At 44.1% G+C, this 15,319-nt stretch overlaps 5 protein-coding genes across 5 annotated transcripts; all 5 read right to left on the bottom strand.

Annotated features, from left to right (window-relative positions):
• Positions 1 to 2,715: 2,715 nt before the first annotated feature.
• Positions 2,716 to 7,320, bottom strand: N7483_009114 (ATP-binding cassette transporter; the record flags this gene model as incomplete). Its single annotated transcript, XM_057092541.1, has 14 exons — positions 2,716 to 3,346; positions 3,403 to 3,923; positions 3,982 to 4,166; positions 4,242 to 4,306; positions 4,367 to 4,417; positions 4,482 to 4,553; positions 4,607 to 4,805; positions 4,875 to 5,114; positions 5,170 to 5,332; positions 5,386 to 6,056; positions 6,107 to 6,340; positions 6,401 to 6,680; positions 6,744 to 6,958; positions 7,008 to 7,320. 14 exons carry the CDS (start codon positions 7,318 to 7,320, stop codon positions 2,716 to 2,718), a joined length of 3,840 nt encoding a protein of 1,279 aa, XP_056943715.1.
• A 1,696-nt stretch (positions 7,321 to 9,016) lies between these two features.
• On the bottom strand, positions 9,017 to 10,402 carry N7483_009113 (FAD-binding oxidoreductase; the record flags this gene model as incomplete). The annotated part of the gene is made up of 3 exons (XM_057092540.1): positions 9,017 to 9,948; positions 10,002 to 10,048; positions 10,104 to 10,402. The coding sequence occupies 3 exons, from the start codon at positions 10,400 to 10,402 to the stop codon at positions 9,017 to 9,019; spliced, it is 1,278 nt and encodes a 425-aa protein (XP_056943714.1).
• A 31-nt stretch (positions 10,403 to 10,433) lies between these two features.
• Positions 10,434 to 10,769, bottom strand: N7483_009112 (uncharacterized protein; the record flags this gene model as incomplete). Its single annotated transcript, XM_057092539.1, has 2 exons — positions 10,434 to 10,465; positions 10,520 to 10,769. The coding sequence occupies 2 exons, from the start codon at positions 10,767 to 10,769 to the stop codon at positions 10,434 to 10,436; spliced, it is 282 nt and encodes a 93-aa protein (XP_056943713.1).
• Positions 10,770 to 11,702: 933 nt separating this feature from the next.
• On the bottom strand, positions 11,703 to 12,571 carry N7483_009111 (uncharacterized protein; the record flags this gene model as incomplete). Its single annotated transcript, XM_057092538.1, has 3 exons — positions 11,703 to 11,756; positions 11,878 to 11,987; positions 12,049 to 12,571. The coding sequence occupies 3 exons, from the start codon at positions 12,569 to 12,571 to the stop codon at positions 11,703 to 11,705; spliced, it is 687 nt and encodes a 228-aa protein (XP_056943712.1).
• Positions 12,572 to 13,696: 1,125 nt separating this feature from the next.
• On the bottom strand, positions 13,697 to 14,813 carry N7483_009110 (Cytochrome monooxygenase FUM15; the record flags this gene model as incomplete). Its single annotated transcript, XM_057092537.1, is given in 5 exon segments — positions 13,697 to 14,131; positions 14,169 to 14,255; positions 14,427 to 14,630; positions 14,644 to 14,699; positions 14,777 to 14,813. The coding sequence occupies 5 exon segments, from the start codon at positions 14,811 to 14,813 to the stop codon at positions 13,697 to 13,699; spliced, it is 819 nt and encodes a 272-aa protein (XP_056943711.1).
• Between the last annotated feature and the right edge of the window lie 506 nt (positions 14,814 to 15,319).

Here is a 15,319-nt window from a genome sequence, read left to right as displayed (position 1 = left end):
CTAGGCGTAAGGACATCCATGTTCAGATGTCATTGCCCAAAATCTTGAACAGATATCTCGCATGGTATCAATCATGGAAGAGAAAGCCATTGGATACCATAGGACCGTACTAGCACCTGCTAGTCTCCACCAGGGTAGAGCAACAAGACATTCTAAACACAGACTAATTCTGACAGAACCTGCACTGAGCAAAATGACGATACCAATCACTATGAACAGCGTATATGCTCATCCTGTGAATGAACTGCGCGCAAGACCTTTACTTTGGGCCTTTGCGACCTACTTCCAAAGGTGCTCTTTTTTCTTTGTTTCGCTCCATTACCAGAAGCCTCATTCGTGCAATCATTGCTATTATGCTACCCCCTTCACCTTTATTTCTCTCTTCTCTCACAGTACAGCAGATCCATCACGCCAAGAGAGCAGATACGGCCAACACAGTAAAGACAGCATCTCCCACTGGGACCTCTCCCTGGTCTCAAAGAAAGGGGATAGAAAAAAGCAGGAAAACCCTCAGGAACTTATACTATATATTTGATGATGGTTTCATGAATTGACTCAAGACGGAATGGTGGTCATTCTGAATTTCTAAATAAATTCGTATGATCCAGAGCCTTGGAAGCCCTGGGGATATGAGTAGCACTATGGTCAGGAATAATTTAAGGGCCTTCCGTACTCCTTGTTGAAATCTGCCACCTTGGCATTGTATTCTGGTACATTGGGTCAGTTTTCATTCAGAGTCCCAGAGCAGTTCATAACAATGAAGGGACAAAAGGAAAAATATCTCACCTTTCATGTCCATTTCATACGTCGGGAGTAAAACCCGCATATCACCGTAGCCCTGCGCCAAAACAAGGCCGTCTGGAGCCTTTGCCTCTATTTACCCAAGGAAGAAAGCAAGAAAGAAATTATGGGAAATATTCTGAACAAACCTGCTGCAAATTCATGGGTAGCCGTTCTGGTACCATCGGCTGTATATGGCTGTGCGTTGTTGGGCCTTAGAAGCAGTTTTCCCAGTATAGGATATGTGAGCCGTGGGTATGGAGCGATCAAGAGTTGTCGTTTCCAACGACTGTACTCCAGAATATCATGAGGAAGCAGTCCACCATGAGACCAGAACCATCTCATTTGATAAAAATCCATTTCAATTTCAGCTTTTTGAAGAAACGTACAAAGCCAGTTATTCATATTCACGGTTTGTGCCGCTAGCTGGAATCCCGTGTAGAATCCGCTTTTGGGAAAAGCGTCCCCCTTTGTACCCCAAGTTCCATGAATACTTCGGAAACGATCTTGATCAACAATGTGGAGAGTGTGACCCAAAAATACAGTAGTGTCTCTTCGGGAGCATATGATGCGCACTGCGAGAGAAAGCACGAAGTGCTGACAGTTGTTTTTGAACAAGTCATATAACCCCATTCGTGATATCACCCATTCTGCAATCTTGTAGATTTGATCCGGGCTGTAATCTGTTTTTCCCAATTGATATGCCACTAGAGGACCAGTTGGGTTCATGCGACGATACTTATAGTTTGCTGAATCTTCATGAGATAGGTCTTCGTCTTTGAGAATTGTTCGTGCGCCATTCAGTTTTTGACGCTTGGATAGATGGTAAAAGTGGCCATTGCAGTATATAGACCAGTGTTATATGGACTGTAACAGGGCGCGGTGAAGGATACTTGGACGAGTAACAGCGTAGACATCGTGAAGTAGTGTTTTTGAGTCGCCCTGATTGTCCTCTGGTGTGGATTCAAACGAACTGTGCGGTTGTTCACGCGAGGAAATAAGATATGAGAACCTAAGGGGGCTAAGCCGGGGTTGCCGCCTGAATAGTATCTGTTTCTCTTCCATAGGCTTTTCATAGATATAAGCCCTAGGAACTTGAGGGCGAGGGGGTGAAACTTGTGAATCTTGCGCGAGGATTTCGGAATTAGAGATTCCCCCAAACACTTCATGATCCATGAATCCCGCGCTATCCGGCTCATGACTTAAACGATGTGGCCCCACTTTCGGTCTATATATCATTCCAGGGTCAAAAAAGGCCAAATCAAAAGTTTTGTCGCCACATTAATATTCTGGGAGGACCGGGCAAATTCTTAGTTTGTCGCGATTTAAGTTAGGCGTTCAAAGTTATGAGTCTTTCTCAAATGTGGCGTAGTTAAATGAGGCGTCCAATAAAATTAAGCCAAGCAGCATGTTTCTCACTCTCGCTCAGCCTTGCATCAACTCTTGGCTCATACTGGGTAGTATTTCATCTCACAGCCCCTCTATTTTTGAATATTTGGTAAGCTGCAAGCTTGGAACGCGACCAGGTATGTTCGTAAAAGTGGGGTCATGAGGAAGGGGCAGAAATATGATGAGGCTCATGAATCATGAAGGGAATGGTGGAACTGAGGGTGCTGTCAATTTACTCCGCATCTGGTCACAAATTCACAACCCCCCTAAGCCCAATCAGAATCGATGACCCTGGAACCTGGGAAATTAAGCCCTGAAGGGCTGCTTCGTGGGTATATGACACCAAAGGCTGAAGTCTCATACTCCGTACTATACACACTACAGTGCTAGCCTTGGAGTAAAATGGAGGTCACAGTGACTCGGAATGAGAAATTTTCAACAATATATTCCTACAACTGAATGAAAACGGTCATGTACCCTTCATTTGCAGCTTCTCAAGGTCCAGATATTGCCTCCAATCGAACATTCGAGTCTATCACCCACTTGTCATAAAAGATTCAGCACTTGAGTTGATAGTTGACCATCCAGTATTGTCACAACTTTATCATGCCCAGGTCGCATGGCACTGACAATTCCATCAACTTTATGGGCGATCATCACAACTGTGTGAGATGAGAGATCCTCAACTAAAATCCCATGGAGGATAGACTCAGTTGCAGGGTCTAGGGAAGAGCTAGCTTCATCTAAGATAACAATGGGCTTTGTCTGTACTTCCGACCATACTCGCAGCAGCATCCGAGATAGTGCAAAGAGTTGCAATTGGCCAGTTGACAGTGGTAGGAATGATGACATGGGCATGTCAAGTATTCTCGTTATTTCCCAATTTTCATCTGGTCCTTCATGAATTTCATGGAGAGAAACTGAACTAAGCCTCTCCCAAAGTTGTGTCCTTTTCAGAGCCCTGATAATTGTCTCTTGGGAGCTTGTGTGATAAGGATCCAGGTTAAGTCGTAGAGTTGCCGTTGGGATATTGAAGCCATCTTGTGGCACTGCTATAATCCCGCGTCGACGCATGGCACGGGAGGAAATTCCAGCAATATCCAAACCGTCTATTTCAATTCTCCCTTCTCTAGGATTCAGAAGCTTAAGTAAAGAAAGCATGAGTGTGCTCTTTCCGCTACCGGTAAAAGCAGTCAGTAAGTCGAATTCCCTAATGTTGAAGGAATTGCATACCTTCCTGTTCGACCCATGATCATAACCTTTTGCCCAGCAGTAATTCGAAGAGAGATATTCCGTAAGGCAAGATCTGTTGATGAAGAGGAGTAGGATACCGAAATATTTTCTATCAGTGTGTTACCCGACAATGGCCACTGTGGCCCTGGATCCAAGGTCTCCCTGTCCTCGTCTTCAATAGACAAAGAATCTTGCACGCTTTTCAATCGAGATACAGCTCCCAAAGAGGTATCTAAAGATGCCCACGATTGTACAAGCTTCAAAAGCGTCGTGTTTGCCACTATAATGAGATTGAGGGCTAATCCAATGTCTGCCCCGGTCGTAGTGTCTCTAGATCCGATTGCGATTGCAATGAGAGTGATCGCGATCAATGCAATTAAGAAATCCAGAACAACCCTCAACCAACATTGCAAACAAAGAAGGAGGTACGAAGGTTTTTGAGAAATATGCAATGCTTGATCAAGTTTCTGCTGGAACTTTTTCTGCCAGCCAAAAGCTCGAATCGTACTTGCACCGTTCACCTAGGAATATTATCAGACCTGATCATGTTATTGAGCTGAGAGATTCCGGGGTGCATACCGTGTCGAGCAAGGTGGTATAAATGAGTGACTTAGACTCCAGATCGAGGAAGCGAAGTTGTTTGGACGTTCTGAGGTAAATCCGTTGAATTAAATATACGAAGATGAAACATATTGGAACCGTTGCTGTCATCAAAGGCTGGACGCTCAGTATGAGCAATACTTGCGCTAGAAGTTTGAAGATCTCTAGTAGCGATGTTCAGCGCAGGAAATACCTTTCGAAATTTGGAAGATAGCAAATCCGAGACTCGGAGCACTTACGGGTGTTTAGGTTGGCAAATGCCGGAGGAAGCTGTTTTTCAATAAGAGATATATCTTGGCTGAATCTAATTGCCTTGTGTTATTAATCGTTTAAAATGTTGATACTTCAAATGGAGATGCCTCACCTATTCAATGTAACGCCAACTTGTGTTTCTGTAAAATATGCAAGAGGCGTCCTTGTTTGGGTTAGTTGACTGCCAACTATTTTTTGATGAGATGCATGATGTAAGACGGACTAACCGGAGAATTCTATCGAGAAGCTGAGCATGGAGCATCTCTCCAGAGCGTATGGCAATCTTGATTTGAGTCGACCTTGATAATATTAACAATTTAGACTGTTACAATATTGTATAGATGAGCCCTACCACATGGTACCATTTGTTGCTATCCATGCGATACCTGATATTGCAGCGTAGAAACACATGTATAGTCGCAGGTCTTCTGGGGGTGCTTCAATGGCCCATTTGAGTATATAATGAGAAAAAGTCAGGGTAAAGGAGTATGTCGCGGTACAAAATGTCATGAGAAGGGCGTTCAAATGGCCAACCGAATTGAGATAGAATCCTGTTTGAATAAACTGTCAATATGTACTAGTAAAATCCAACTTCCATATTCCCAATAAAGGCATAGTACCGTAGACTGCCGTATCGTCGGGCCTTTGAGGTATACCCTTTGCAGCATCATTCGATCGATGAGTCTGACTAGATCGATTTGATCCATTTGATATTGTGATCCGATCACTACCAGAAGATGTCTCAATCGAGAGGGGAGTCGTTGAAAAGGCCTTTGGATCTTCTTCACCGAATGAAACCTGGGTGTAGGCCATTGAATCTTTTAGTGATACTACCTTCTCCGCAAATCGATAGAGTGTTGCTTCATTTGTTAGATGCGCTGCCATATTTATGGACGAACCGGATTTTCAACTCACTTGAGTTACTTGTCAAAAATAGCGTTGCACCCATCCGCTTGAGTAGCTCTCCTGAGCCAAAAAGACCATTTATTACATGATCTCTTACATTTTTGTCAAGCGCACTGAAAGGGTCATCGAGAACTAGAAATTTATATCGAGAGTATATGGCCCGAGCCAGAGCCTTGATGACTTGGTTAATGGGACGGAGCTAGGAGGCAATTTCGAGAAACCCACAATGCGTTGTTTCTGTCCTCCCGATAGATTGATACCATTATTTTCAATCATGGTTTTGTCACCATCAGGAAGCTTTTTGAAGTCAGGAAACAATCCACATGCATCAATGACCGTATTATACCACTCCGAATTTAGATCAACAGCCTCCCCTGATATTATATCGCAGATGCTGGCGGTCGGAAGCCAAGGTTCTTGCGCACAATATGCAATTTGCTTTGATGACACCTGGATGATGCCAGATGATGGTGTTGCCTCTCCTAGTAGGGCCATTGCCAGAGTTGTTTTTCCACTTCCCACAGCACCGACACAGAGGAGCAGCTCATCTTTCCCCATATCTAAAGAGACATTTTGGAGAATGGCTAGAGTTCCTGAAGCGGACTTGATAGTCACATTATTTACTGAAGCAAATTGGTGTATATGGTGTTCGGCTGTGCATTGACGGCTATCCTCGATTGGTGGCTTCGTTAGATAAGACTGCACTCGGGCAAAATTTGCCATTACAGCAACTGCGCGAGGGGCTAAGGTCATAACCATATTCGCTGGGTGTGTTACCATAGCCAGAAGTGCAAGGGAAGAGAAAACTTCACCAGCCTGAATAGGCTCTTCACCGTGTAACAAAGTTGCATATATTATTAACGTGGCAACAGGGGCGAAGATACCAAGCGCATTTGCTGAGGGATTGTTAGAAGGGGGAATCAAAAGATCTTTTAGCTATACGTACCACTTGCATTATATGCCACCAAAATCCATCTCATCCCCTTCGAAGTGTGTAACTCTTGTTTTCTCAAGTATGAAATCTGGGTCTGAATTGCGTCTTCCATGCCCAGCATTTTAAGACTCTTGATGCCACTCAAGGTCGACGTGATAACTGCAATCCGTTTTTGAGTAGCAAGGTTCCAGTCTTTTTGTTTACCCTCCAGGTTTCTAGCGACATAAACACTCATTCTTGAACAGCCTATTAATCTGAGTTAGTTATCTGGGTCTAAAATTGTGATTGGAATACAAGGTGAATTACCGAATATGATGATCAATGGCAGAAACGCAAGCCACCCCACTCGCGCTGTCAGGATGAAAGTTCCAATAATAACTTCAAACAGCTGAGCCCAAGTCTCGTGGAAAATCTCTCCTGATGATTCGATACTTTCAATATCTATTCCTACCAAGGTCAAAGCCTCGGAACCATCAGAGCTTCTTATGGGAACTTTCAGTGAGTGGTCATGGATAAGACTAATCATGCCTGCTCTGATCATGATTTGTAACTGATTCACTCGATGCTGGTAAATCGCTGCGGAAACCTGGAGATTGTTAAATATTAACGCTTCTTCCATATGATAACTTGATAGGCTCATGTCTCTTACTGCCAATCCCATGTAAATGACTGTGGCATATAATACTAAATAGAACCCATCTCCTGAGGATGAGTTTCTGACAAAATTAATTGCAAGGCTAATGAAGATAGGCTGCAGATACCGGAATACAATAAGCGAGAGTCGGGGCAGGATCGGAGATAGAAAAGCAATCTTCAACGAATGCAGCAACAAAAGTGGCAACTTCCACTTGGTGACAGGCTTAGCTTTGAGATATATCAGTCTGATTCGCTTAAAAGAAGTAAATAGTCTCACATCTCGCTGTCCATGCGCCCAGAAGCTTCTGTCGGAGAGTCTCAGGTCGTAGTTTTGAGTGAATTTCAGGTAGACTGTGAAGTGTCAAAGTATTCAGGTACCCTTGCTTAAGCATTGGTAAAACCCAGAAGAAAAAGACTTGACTTAAAAGCCCAGCTCCCTCTTCCGTGGTTAAGGATTCTCGAGTATTTTGATCAAGGCTCGGCCCTTCGACCAGAGTGTGATAGATCAACCAAGCACCTTCCCAGTATGCTTGAAATTTGATTGAGTGAATATTTTCCCACGATAAATTACTGGGTCCTAACATGAACATGATGGTATCTCTCATTAGTGAAAGCGAAAGATAGACAATCAAAGCTTGTCTCGGCTGAAAGCTTCTGTTTTTTTCAAGCAGTGAATTGGCGAGAATTCCGGACGACGCAATAAGCGATATTATTGTGGCGGAAAATATGATGCCTTCATGAAGTTGCGACAAAGACCATACCCTCCAAGTTGCCGTGAGATGAATGATGAAGAAAGTTACTGGGAAGATCTAGAACGCGTCAGCGGTCGGATACTCAGTGACTACCTCGACGGGGAAACCATACCATATCTCCAGTCGCACGACTTTTGAATGTGCACTTTCCGAATGACCTTCGGATAAAATGAATTCTTCGCCATAGTTGAAGAAGAATGGTCAACGACAGAACGATTGTACAGCAGTGTATCCACCATATGCCGCTCAACGGTTGCAAGGTCGACATTTCTCTTCTCTTTCGTTGGCAGGATTGACTTGTCAGAAGGGAGAGGGGTCTGTAATGAGTAGAACAAGAAAAATAGAATTATAACAGTGCAGAATGGGTTCACGGGTCAAATGTTGTAGATGGAAATCAGGAAGCACCTGGGCAGTGAAAGTAATCTGAGCGTCAATACACTGAGGTACGCCATGCATCTTGTTTTGAGTGCGATCGGCCCTTAGTCCGTATAAAATACGTATTGTAAAATGCCAGTGATTGCGCAGGGGCATAGGTGCCAGGGGTTCACATCAATTTATTTACAACTTGGGCCTGAATTGGTGCCTGAATTTGCCCATTTCTGCCTGAGTTTTGACCGGCAGATTATTTATAATACAGAAATACAATTACTGTATTTCAAATTTACTGCGATAGGCAGATATCCAAATACACCCCAAATATTCTTTTTAAATCACTTTTTAAATCACTTTTTAAATCAGCGTCTAAATATTAAAAAGAAAAATGAAATTGAAGCTATCTGGACTAGATCTGGGAGTTAAAAGCTATTGTCGCTAGCTTCGACGCCTAAAGGCAGTACTGGCAAGAGATTGCTTTTAAATGCCCCTAAGGTCACGGGCACTCTTCTAAGGTTTGGCTTTGTTGTGGGGCTGGTGGACTTACCCTGGGGGCTTGAGTTGATGAGCTGTGTATTTATCTAATACAGATTCGTGTAAAGGCGGTAGCCAGGGCGGTATAAAAACCAGGCATCCAGTAGAAATTTCAGGCACCAATTTGGGCCAAAGTCATAAATAATTTGATGTGAACCCCTGGCACCTATGCCCCTGCGCACAGTGATACCCAAGGATCTTCCACTCCGGAATACTCCGGACTACTCCGTAGTTAGTATCATGAAGATTCCGTCTCTGAGACATGTGGCTTTAGTTAGTCAGATGTTATCGCGGACACCACAGCTGCTCAAGGGACCTGATTTTTAGTAGACTGTAAATAGGTGATTACGCGTTCAAATGATCGTTTATGTTACCCCACTGGGGTAGCTAAGGTAGACTAGTGGAGATAGCCCAGATAGGCGCTCGTCCTCCACCTTACAGGTCCATGCCACATTCTATTTTAAGATTGGTGGAGATTAGACCGTAGTAATTACATGCTAAGTCTCACGTAGGGTTTATTTCCGTTATGAATTGTCTGAATCGTTACACCAGCATTGCAACCTTGGAAGTACTACCTATGTATAGGATGGATTTTTTTAAGTTCCTTATTTGCTTACTTGAAATCAATCTACTTTCCGATCCGACTTTGTGACTCGGAGTTCCATATTCCTGACTTTCCCGGTGATAAAATTGCGTTCGGGTCCAATAAATCCTTGATGGTTGTGTTGAATCGCCGAATCGCCGAATCATTAAAATCGAAATGAGATGCCACCTCACCTATATAACTGACGTGTGTCCGGTATTCTGAGTAACCCTGCCCGGCAGCATCTGTCAATAGGTCTCGATACAATCGGTCAATCGCAATTGTTTCTGAAGCCGTATAGATGACCAAGTCGATGCCAATAACATATCGAGGATAAACGTGGAAATCAGCGAAGAAATCAAATCCAGCTTCATAAGTTCGCTTTTTCGCAGTTAGGTACCAGAAATACAGTTCCCGACCAGAAGGAGGGATAATAGGAGAAAAACAAATATTTCCACTGCCCTCCTGTCGACTGTCTAGCATCGCAAGTGGGGCCAGGGTGGGGATTCCACTGTGAGGAATCTCTTCCTCCTCGACATCCTGTGCGGTGATACATTTGCCCGGTATGCCAGCGAATTCACGATACTCGATCTCCACACCCTCAATCGTAGTAAAGGCTCGTTTTACTGCCGCAATCAGGGATGGGAGAACTTCTGTGGGCGCATAGAGCGAAAAGTATGCCTTCCAAAAACCCCAACCCTGCTTGCATCGTATATCCTCCAAGACCTTGTAAGGAACATTACTCCCTGGTTTCATATAACCTCCAAAAATTTCATGAACTTCAGATTCCCGAGATGTGAGCGCAATCCGGAAGATATTCGCGATGGATGGCGAGTTCAAGATGACCGATCGGCGCATCAGATCGGAAAGAGTTCCCACTAGGGGCACCAGGTCCTCTTCACGCGGGACGCTCACTTCCACTGTGGCGTATGCTTCTGGGGCAGGCGTAATATGGATCCCCAGCTTGGTCACGACGCCTGGATTTATCAGTCAAAAATTTCACTGGTTGATGGGAATTGGTCGAACTCACCAAGGTTAGACTGGAAGAACATCCCATCAATGTTTGGGCCGTAACCACTAGAAGTTTTTGTCAGCATCGGAGAATCTGACGGGCGGAATACATCATACATACCTTTTGTATAGAGGAAAGAGAGAACTATTCTTCATAGCTCCCATCCCAGTCCGCAGGAGATCGCCATTTGGCAGGACAACTTCAAATCCACATTGCCCCTGGGCGTGTTCACCTAGCGGTGTATAGCCAAAACCACGATCGAGGGTATTTACTAAAACAGAACCCCAGCCAATAGCTGGAACAGATGGCCAAAGGTTCAAGCCGCGCTTTTGAATCTCGTTGAATAGATCGAAAAAGGATACACCCAGTTCCACGATTGCGTACGCGTACTCTTCGTTTATCTCCAGAATCTTGTCCATCCGGTGTAGGTCTAGAACCACACCCTATTTGTCACTGGCGCAGATCCGCCATATCTTTGAGAACTATCAGTATGCTGATTCATCTGGGTCAGTGTGAAGCATACCCAAGGATTTTACCACGCGAGACTGTCCATAACGGGACATGAAATCGGGTTTCCAGTTTCAGTATGCCCTGAGCCTCTTCTACAGATCCAGGTCTGATAGCACCTTTTGATTGATGTGTCGTTTCTGGACAAAATGGGTCACCATAGGAAACTTGACCCTGAGTTCCTGAGAGTGCGCCTGTCGAGTAGTCTCTGGATATGTTTTCCTCTCCAATGAGCTTGGCAGCATGCTCGAAAAACTCTTGGTAGTTGTAGAATTCCATATTCAAAGATGACCCCTGTCGATAGATTCCTATTATTTTTTTAACCCTGGAATACCATGCAGGGTACAAGGTATTTAAGATGTGCAAGCTCAGTCCAGGGAACAGGCGGGGATGTCGGCAGCGATATCCGGCCGGAACATCGGGGAATCAAGAACTGCGGTCCACATACGGGACGGCGTTAAATTATTGCGGGAAGGCGCTCATATAACGATGGATAAGGCTTGGATATGAAGGTGATTTTCAGTCGGACTTTAGCTATTGGCGGTCGCACAGAAGAGACAAAATATAGTTTGTGGGGAGATGGCCAGTTAGGTGTGCCCGGCTGTTTAGGCTTTACGCGTTCTAAACACGAAAAGAGATCGAGCTGCTAGAACAAGGGGTGAAAATATTTGCTAATAATTCATCATGATCAGGGATAAGTGAAAAATATAGCCATCAGGTAAAAGAGCTGCGGAGAATAAGAGGATGTATTTAGCATAGAGCACTACATAGATTAGTCGATATTATCCACAAACCTTAGAATATACGGCAGTGAATTAGGTAGCTTTTAGTACGGGCGAGAAATATTTGGAAAGCATTGGGCAGCATTTAGTACCTAGGATTGCTTGACAGCATGTTCAGCTTCTATCATGACTATGTGAACCTGACAAATTTTCAATTGTGGAATCGTTACTGCATGTCACTCTACAGAGATCGCACTAAGCGCTGTACAGGCAATGAACACAATAGACTAATAAAGGTGTTGCATTAATTTAACCCAAGACGGTGGAAACAAACCCCCTCCCCCCAAAAAACAATTCATTGACTAAATGCGATTTTTCTGAAAATTTGCCGGTTCTCAGTTCTCATGAGTACAGGCTTGCGGGTGAATTCCTTGGTTTTCTTGGACACACCAGAGACAAAGACCTGTGTGCCAGGTGATGAGATTTTGAATCAAACGAATGCACCCTCTTTTGTATCTTTCCGGCGAAAATTGACAGTCGTTGTCTATTCTGGGGGTTGGATCCACCATTTCTGCGAGTCTTTTCCCTATGCTAGATATTTTGCCAAGGCCGGTTGGGGTAAGGAAATTGTCTTTTAAATCATTTATGCATAAATGTCCAAAAACTCCCATCCATGTCTCGCCGGAGTGGTCGTAGTCTTCGGCATCTTGGAACTCCTGCAAGAGCACATCGGAAATGCAAAGGTGAAGATGGGCTCGCGCAAACTCCAAATGCGCTACATTAATATGTCAGCTTTGTTGAATAAATTAATGTGGGAATTAGTAGGAAACACGCACACAGTACAGTCAAGTCCAGCCATTGAGAGATCTCTGTGGTCAAGAGCCCAAGATATGGATATGAGTAATTGAGTACCAATTCTTTGGTGAGGGTTTTGAATGCATTTGCGTTTCGGAAAAGGTAAGCCGCGGTGGTAAGCTCCATGAGCGCATGGGGGTCCGAGGTGCTTTGCTCTAACCAAAACTTTGCTGCGTAGAATAGAGCTTCATTGAGAAAATATTTGTCTGAAAGGGCTGCAATCTTGAGTAAGGTATTTGAATCGAGTGTTTCAAGAGGAATGGGAAGTCGGCAATGCAGGGCCAGGCATATGTGACGCATCGCAATCCCATTATCTTCGGGCAGCCCTACCTTTGCCGCACCTCCTTCCTTCCAGTTTGGGCCAAGCATTGCATCAAAGACTCTTGAACTGTTCCGGAGGACGCCAGACAAGACTTGTAGCTTCAGCTTTTCTGGGCCGACGACGAGCACGAGATCTCCATGTTTGCAGATTTCTCTCATTCCTTCAACTCCTGGTTCAGCCATGTTTGGTTAAATGAAAATCCCAAAGATGTTTGGAGATTCTTGGTTTTTTCACTAGAAAACTCAAATTTGTTAGAACAAACGGGTTAGTTGATGAGAAGACGGCGGGAAATCCATACAGTGGTTTGCTCTCGATGCAATTTGTCACCAGATTGTCCACTGGATGAGAAGAAGAGAAAGTCTCGGCTGATGGGAGGGGGTGTGCAGAGGCAAGAAGAATGGGAAGGAAGCAAAAGTGAGAAAATGTAAGTTGAGGTTGAGACGAGAGTTCAGTTTAGCTCAGGATAAATGGCGTGCAAGAGTAATAAGAAAGTAAGAGTTGAATACGAAGGTAAAGAATGATGGGAATGAAGCACAAATTTGAGAAAGATAAGTTGAGGTAGGGGGTAGCAAAGTTAAGCTGTCTTCCAAGGTTCATGTGATGATTCCAGATGTGATGGTTCCGATCAATATGCCGGAATCAGGCATACCATATGATCTGAATCTGGCCTCTCACTTCATTCTCCTAAGTCCTTCTCTAGAGTATATCAATTCCATTCTACATCATTTCAGGGTGGTATCTCCCCTCCCTAAACTTATATTTTGCCCTCCTAAGAATGCAAAGCTCAAACGACAGTCCCTCCTCCTAGCAGTGCCTTCAAGCATTGCTATTGAAACCCCTCAAACATGAACTTCCGGGGGTCTAGGTGTGCTAGGTACTAGGGATATCAAATCAAGAAATGATTTTAGTTGCAAAGCGGTGAGTTTCGTTGACTCAATAGAACCTAGGTTGATACATGCAGGTATTGTTGGAGCATTGGATTTTATAGTCATTACTTGCATAACAACCTTGGAACCTTGGAACCTTATAAGTTTGATATTTGATGATATAATGCTTTTTGACGCTTCCAAGCTTGCCCCATTTGAACAAAGAAAGAAACCTGCATAAAGCCTGCCAGTTACAAAATAGTATCTCTAGGACTTAGCACCAGTGTGGCTGGTAGCCTAGCGAGGGGCAGATGGGGGAGATGCTCAGAAGTTGCTAGAGCTTTTCCTTCTGAACGGCGACACCAAGAGGCAAGAAAAATCAAACCATAGCAAGATAGCGCCGAAGCCTTAATGCAACCCTGGCGGTTGAGTGCCTCGGGTCTACCGCTTGGACCGTTCATCTTCCTCCTTGACTTTTTCGTCGATAAAATCTTGCATTGCGGTACACATGTCGATGGCCTCCATTGCGAGCTTCATTCCATTCTCCTGCTCGTTTTTCAAAGTCATTGTAGCAAGTACCTGTTTCTGAGTACTCTCAGCCACCAGCTGGCGGTCTTCCATGAGCAAGGCGGTATTGATTCCAAATGCAGAATTTTGAGTTTCAGTAATTCCGGCTGCTATCTTCTCCCATTGCGCGGAAGCTGATCTGAACTTGGCGATGACGGCCTGGTTTTGTTCTTGAAGCTTCTTCAAGGTAGACGACTCCCATTCACCCGGTTGTGGGGTTGGCGCCCGATAAAAATCGCATATTATATCATTCCGGTCCCAGTGACAGCAGGCACAGGCGGAAACGTTCGTGGAGTTCGGCATTCTCTCCTATCCTTGACCGTAAATCTTTCTCAATCATTAATACCATCTCGGTGCTCTTGGACCAGAATAAAGGGTAAAGGTTCTTGATGTGACGGTAAGAGAAAGCAGGCATGAGGTTCTTTCGTTGTACCTAGTAATTGTCACAGTGTCAGCGATGCTATGGTTGATTTCCATCGGTGGATGATCTTGGCAGCTTTTGAAAAGTCAACGAGGTAACATGGAGAGGGAGAGGGAGAAAGATATCATGTATGCGTTGGCTATCTCGGCAATATCTATTCACTGGAAAGGTCCACATGCTTACCTTGTGCTCTTCACCTTCAACAAGGAGAATACCATTTCCCAGTGTCTTTCGCATACCATAACTCATAATCTCTGGCTTTTCAAAATCATAAACCTTTGTCACTAGGATCGCTCTGAGAGCATCAGAGCTGATCGGCATAACCCATTCTAGATTCCCGACAAGATAGTAGCGTAGAAGACCCTCATGAGGCAGATCCTTAATCCACTGGTGAACGAACGAATATGTAGTTCTTAGCAAAAACGAGTCTGAATTCCCAGTGCGCCAGTTTCGCGACTAAGAAACATTAGCATCGTGACATGAGACATTTCCCCCACAGCCTTGGAGTTTTGAGAATAATTCTGAAATCTTACAGAGGGTGTCTGTATATGTCTTATTGGTGATAACCATTGTGGGTACAAGGATAACTGGTAAATGACTTTGAACAAGACAAACGACCCACAGAACACGATTCCTGTCAATGAAATTGATTCCAAAATAGCGAGTTCTGGTCTAAGACATATGACAGTCAAGCCAAGAAGTAATATTCTGAAGACGATCATCATGTAGCGATTTAAGATTATATTGACTCTCCATTCAAAAATTCAAAAATTAACTTCAAGCCAACTGAGGATTATATGGATTTATTACTCGGTATTTGGAAGTCTAGTCAGGATATCAGCATTAAAAACTGACAGGAGTCCTGAAGTTTAGTGGGCGCTTCTACATGCCGGCGAAATGCACCTATTGAATCAGCGAATTGACTGTCTTAGACCCACCTGCACCTGGGCACTTTATTTGCAGATATCATTGGAGGAATCTGAGGATCAGCTCATTCTTAGGACTCATGAAAGAAATTATATACAGACTCGGAGTTTAGGCCCACCGGGGCATGAAAGCGGCTTTCATTTCCCCCT

Source organism: Penicillium malachiteum (genome assembly GCF_028827825.1).
Source record: "Penicillium malachiteum strain IBT 17515 chromosome Unknown utg000004l:1.0-4883003.0:1.0-4884900.0, whole genome shotgun sequence".
In the NCBI taxonomy this organism is placed as follows: Eukaryota; Fungi; Ascomycota; class Eurotiomycetes; order Eurotiales; family Aspergillaceae; genus Penicillium; species Penicillium malachiteum.
This window is presented reverse-complemented; position numbering and strand designations above follow the sequence as displayed.